Here is a 5,602-nt window from a genome sequence, read left to right on the forward strand (position 1 = left end):
ATCATCATCAAGTAAACCAATTACGTATATTGAATATATTTCAAAAGAACGTGCAAAAACAGAAGGGTTGTATATAAAAAAAGAGGTATATTAAAAAAATAGTTCACCATTTGGCCACAGATCAAACATGGATTGGGGTATTAAAACAGAATCAGAATCAAATTGATTATCACCGGCATGTGACATGAAATTTGTTAACTTAGCAGCAGCATTTCAATACATAATCTAGCAGGGGAAAATGTTGTCATATGTTGTCATATGTTGTCACAGTTGAAAGATTGGAGCGACTGGGCTTGTATACACTGGAATTTAGAAGGATGAGAGGGATCTGATTGAAACATATCAGATTATTAAGAGATTGGACACACTGGAGGCAGGAAGCAAGTTTCCGCTGATGGGTGAGTCCAGAACTAGAGGCCACAGTTTAAGAATAAGGGTTAGACCATTTAGAACAGAGAAGCAGAAAAACTTTTTCACCCAGAGAGTGGTGGATATGTGGAATGCTCTGCCCCAGACGGCAGTGGAGATCAAGTCTCCGGATGCATTCAAGAGAGAGTTAGATAGAGCTCTTATAGATAGCGGGGTCAAGGGATATGGGGAGAGGGCAGGAACGGGGTACTGATTGTGTATGATCAGCCATGATCACAGTGAATAGAGGTGCTGGCTAGAAGGGCCGAATGGCCTAACCCTGCACCTACTATCTATTGTCTATTGAAAAATAATAATAATAAACAAGTAAACCAATTACGTATATTGAATAGCTTTTTTTTTAAATACGTGCAAAAGCAGAGGACTGTATATTGAAAAAAAAGGTGAGGTAGTGTCCGAAGATTCAACGTCCATGGCAGAGGGGAAAAAGCTGGTCCTGAATCACTGAGTGTGTGCCTACAGGCTTCTGTACCTGCTTTCGGATGGTAACAGTGAGAAAAGGGCATGCCCTGGGTGCTGAAGGTCCTTAATAATGGACCTTTTGTCATACACCACTTCCTGAAGATGTCCTGGATAATTTGTAGGCTAGTACCCAAGATGGAGCTGACTAGATTTACAACTTTCTGCAGCGTATTTCGGTCCTGTGCAGTAGCCCCTCCATACCAGACAGTAATTCACTGAAGCAGACCTCAAGTTTATCTAAGGTGAAATGTCTCCTGATCCTCAGCCATTTCCAAGGCTGGCAATCTTCTCGGCTCTGCTACAGAAACAGAGCTCGGAAAATTCCCCTCATCTACTTTGCGCATCGAGGGGGGTGTTGATAGCTGCCACGACATAACCAGAAATGTTGTATTATCACACAATCTCTGAAATCCCGGAAATACTCTTATCAACTGTCTCTGAGTTTTATAAATAAAAGTTGGAGATGTCTTTCACCTCTAAACAGGCCCCAATGTGCAATAATCCCCGAACCTGGACTTTTACATAACAAACGACACCGCTGTCATATTCCTGTTTGTGTTTCACTCTCAACCTGCTGATTCAGGGTCTCCTGCTCCTTTCACTCAGTTGAAGCTTTGCCTGGTGAGCGGAGTCATTCGACCATTACTGGTGTCAGATCTCTCTGCTGGAACTGTTGGATTGATTGATTACACAATGCCTCTTTACCAGTGGGATCAATGACACTGCTTGATAAAACTTTTCTCTGCCCTGTTAGAGCCTGTGTAAGTTTCTTCATCTGAACTATTGTGCAGCAAAAGGGCAGAAGTTTAGTTGTAAAGATCCCAATGAACATACCTGTAGCCATTTTGATTCTGACTGACGACTGTTGATTGTCGTCGTCTTGTTTACACTTTGGAAGCGGTGCAGATCAGCCCCACCTGCTGGTAGACAGACAGACGTACTTTACTGATGCCGAGGGAGATTGGATTTGTTACAGCCGCACGAACCAAGAATAGGTAGAAATATAGCAATATAAAAACAATAAATAATTAAATAATACGTAAATTATGCCCAGTGGAAATTAGTCCAGCACCAGCTCAGGGTGTCTGACACTCCGAGGGAGGTGTTGTAAAGTTTGATGGCCACAGGCAGGAATGACTTCCTATGACGCTGAGTGTTGCATCTCGGTAAAGCCCTGAATTACACAATACAAGCAGACAGTGCGTCAGAGAGAGGCGGATTACTTTGCAAATGTGACAGTATCGCCATTCTCTGTATCAGAGCAGCAGTTCGCTTAGGAACAAAACATTCACTGTTAACATCAACTCCCACACCATGTCTGTATGTCTGTCCAGTGATACCTGGAGTATCCTACTGATAGAGTCACAGAGCAACAGAGCACAGATACAGATCCTTCAGCCCAAAGAGACAATGCCGACCAAAGTGCCGACAGAGATGGTCTTAATTTCCTAAGCTGGGCCCATTTCCCTCCTGGCCTCTTCATTCTATCTTTACATCCCAACTGCTTCTAGAATTATGCCTCATGTGCAGGTTCCTTCGCATCATCACCAGTCTCTGCATGAAACCGTTGCTGCTCGTGTTGGTTTTGCAATCTATTTACCACTCCACTGCCCATTTAGATCCCCTATAAGCTACGATAATCTTCACCTTGAACACCATCTGATAATTTTGTGTCATCCACGAACTTACTGGTCAAGCAGTGTGCACTTGCATTCAACTCATTTCTCTGAAATGAAGAATATCAAATGTCCCGACTTGTAGCTTTGCGGTACACCACTAGTTACCCACCTCCATTCTGAGGAGAAATCTTCAACCACGACTCTTTGCTTGCTACCTTCAGGGCAATTTTTGAATCTGTCTAACTTTCTCTCACTGTACCGCATGGGACCTTATCTTCCATCCAAGCTGTCATGAGGCACCATGCCAAAGGCTTTACTGTAGGTCATCATCCACTCCGCCATCTTCATTGACAATCATCTTCAAAAATCTTTAAAAACTATTGTTGAACACAACTTTCCATGCACAATGCCATGGTGTCTCCTGAACACTCTCTGCCGATCCAAATGTTGGTAGATATTCTGTGTGTGACTGGTCCATACTGTGGAAAATTATCCCCAACACCTCCCCTTCTATTTACTCCACTCACCATCAAAAAGCCAAAATGGCAACCCTTAATAAGATTATGCTTCTCCAAATGCTGTCCCCAAGTATCCGTTCCATGGTTGGCCCACCCCCGATGTAAAACTCACTGGTCTATAATCCCCAGGATTAAATACATTGGGTTTATAGAATTACGGATAAACATTTGACAGACTCCAATCATGCGTTACTATCCCTGTGGCCAGAGAGGATGCAATGATTATTGTCAATGCCCTGTAACCTCCTCCCTCACTTCCTGTAGTAAAGTGTTGTTTACAGGTAGATTGAACAACATTTATTTCTTAAAATTATCATGCTGCTATGCTATCGTCACAACAACTGCCCATCTCATTGGCAACTCTGAAGCAAAGCATTCATTAAGCACTTCACCTATCACCGCATCCTCCAGGCACGTTTCCACCTTTGCTCCTGAGTAGTCTTACTGTCAATCTATTCACCCTCCTCTTCTTCACCCACATGTATAACACCTTGGGCTTTCCTTCATCCTACTTCCCAAGGACTCCTCAAGTTCCCTTCGACCTCTAAGTCACTTCTTAAGCTCCTTCTAGGCTACCTTATAAGCTGTACAGCCTTGCTTGAATGTTGCTTCCTAAACCTCAATAATGCTTCCTTTTCCCTCTTGCTTACCACGGTTCGTTTATATAAACATTCATTCACTGTGTGTGGAACAAATCTACCCCGAACCGCATTCACGTGTTCCTGAAACAACCTTCACAGTTCCGTTGTGCATTTCCCTTTGAAAATGTTGTCCCAATTTGCACTCCCAAGATGCTCCGAATATCCATCCACTAATTAAATACTGTCTCGTATCGTCTCCTACGATCATTGTCCATGAGCATGATGAAAGTTGCAGTTTTGTGTCACTATCTCAAGAAGGTCACCCATAGTGATATCTGTCATTTGACCAGCATCATTGCCTCATTCAGGATGCAGTATGACAACTCCTCCAGTTAGCCCATCCACGTAATATGTCAGGAGTCCTTCCTGGGAACACAGCACATTCCGCCCCCGACACAGTTTGGAACATGGAGGTGATCAACATCAGGAAAGTTGAGGCCAACAATCATAACAACCTTGTTGTTTTTGCACCTTTCCCAAAACTGACAAGTTATCTGCTCTCATTATCCCAGTGACTTTGGGGAAGGCCTATAGAATACTCCCAGAATGATAGCCCCCTTTCCGTTTCTGGCTTTCACCTACATTGATGTCCTCTATTTATGTAGCTCTGATACCATCCCTAATTAGACAATTCTCCCCCTTTCACCACCCCGCCATATGTATTATGAAACAACTAAAACCTGGAGCATCAAACACCATCCCTGCCCTTGTAACATTCAGGTCTGTGCAATGGAGATAACATGTACCATCGATGTTCTGAGTTACTGTTATTCTTAATACTTATTGTATTGAATTAAACACATTTCCAACTAACTACATGATGCCCTGTCTACAACCGATCCTTCCACAGTCTCTCTGAACGTCGCATCTACCTTTATATCAACTCTTCTATCATTTGCCAAAACACTCTGGTTCCCCTCCCGCAACGACTGAGTTTAAACCGACCCCGGCAGCTCCAGCGAACCTGGCTGCAAAAACATTTGTTCATTTCAAGTACAGATATAACCCATACCTTTGGTACAGGGTCAAACGGGAACATAACTTCATTGTAAAACCTAATTCTGCTTAATCACAGATGGGTAGGTTCTGACAATTTATTAGTAGAAAAGTACTTTACGACGAAAGGGTATGTAAATGTAAATTATTGTTTGGCATTTGCTTATTTGGACTGAATGAAATGTGATGCTGGGAGACTTGGTTTCTTGAAGGTTTGCTCTTAGCAGAGGCTAGCACGACTATACACTGGAGGGCAAGTACATCAATACAGCTTGCAATAGACAGAGTAATCAATGACATGTCGTTGTACTTCATGGTAATTCCTTATTTCTGCAATCACTACAGCAGGAAACAACTGTGGCGTCTTCTAAAGCAAGGAAATTCTCAACGCATTTCGAGATAATTGTGACCTAGCACAGCCAAGCAAGGAAACATCAGAAGTGATGTTTGAAATGAGCTGACAATATGAGGGAATATGCGTAGCTTCACAGAACTGATGCTGACAACACAGTAGTAGAACTCGAATGATTTCATCTGGGTCTGATAGAGGCATAAATGGTATTTCTAGGCTTATTCAGTCTCACTCCAGCTATTTCCTACCTTCCTTGGTACAGAAATGTAATGTCTAAAGGACTAGACTTTAATGAGTAAATGAGACTCACCAAACTTTCTCCTGAGTGAATCAATGGAAATTCAGGGATCTCACCAGTTAGTTCTCTCACACCTCGATTTGGTTCACTTGTTGTTGTTCCTTCGTCTTCAGTTATGCTTTTCTTCCAGTCGTGGCCTTTCTTCCAACAAATCTCTCAGCCCAGATCTAACTAACCAGAGAGATAATGAAGAATGTTACTAACACAAAGGTGAACAAAGCATTAGTCTCATTGAACATTAATTCTTGAACGCATATATATTTATCCGAGTGAAAAAACAATCTGTA

At 42.4% G+C, this 5,602-nt stretch overlaps 1 protein-coding gene across 2 annotated transcripts in view; it reads right to left on the bottom strand.

The window, feature by feature from the left end:
• The window catches only part of LOC140724099 (NACHT, LRR and PYD domains-containing protein 3-like), a 26,211-nt gene extending 20,847 nt beyond the window's left edge, over window positions 1-5,364 (bottom strand). The window contains exons 1-2 of one of the 2 annotated variants that reach the window (XM_073038584.1): window positions 5,328-5,364; window positions 1,726-1,811 (exon numbers count right to left, since the gene is read on the bottom strand). In XM_073038584.1, the coding sequence (XP_072894685.1) occupies window positions 1,726-1,735 (10 nt within the window). In that variant the 5' untranslated portion in view covers window positions 1,736-1,811; window positions 5,328-5,364. The remainder of the gene's footprint in view (window positions 1-1,725; window positions 1,812-5,327) is intronic. The other variant, XM_073038585.1, reaches the window with a different exon arrangement.
• Between the last annotated feature and the right edge of the window lie 238 nt (window positions 5,365-5,602).

Source organism: Hemitrygon akajei, unplaced genomic scaffold, assembly GCF_048418815.1.
Source record: "Hemitrygon akajei unplaced genomic scaffold, sHemAka1.3 Scf000161, whole genome shotgun sequence".
NCBI lineage: Eukaryota > Metazoa > Chordata > Chondrichthyes > Myliobatiformes > Dasyatidae > Hemitrygon > Hemitrygon akajei.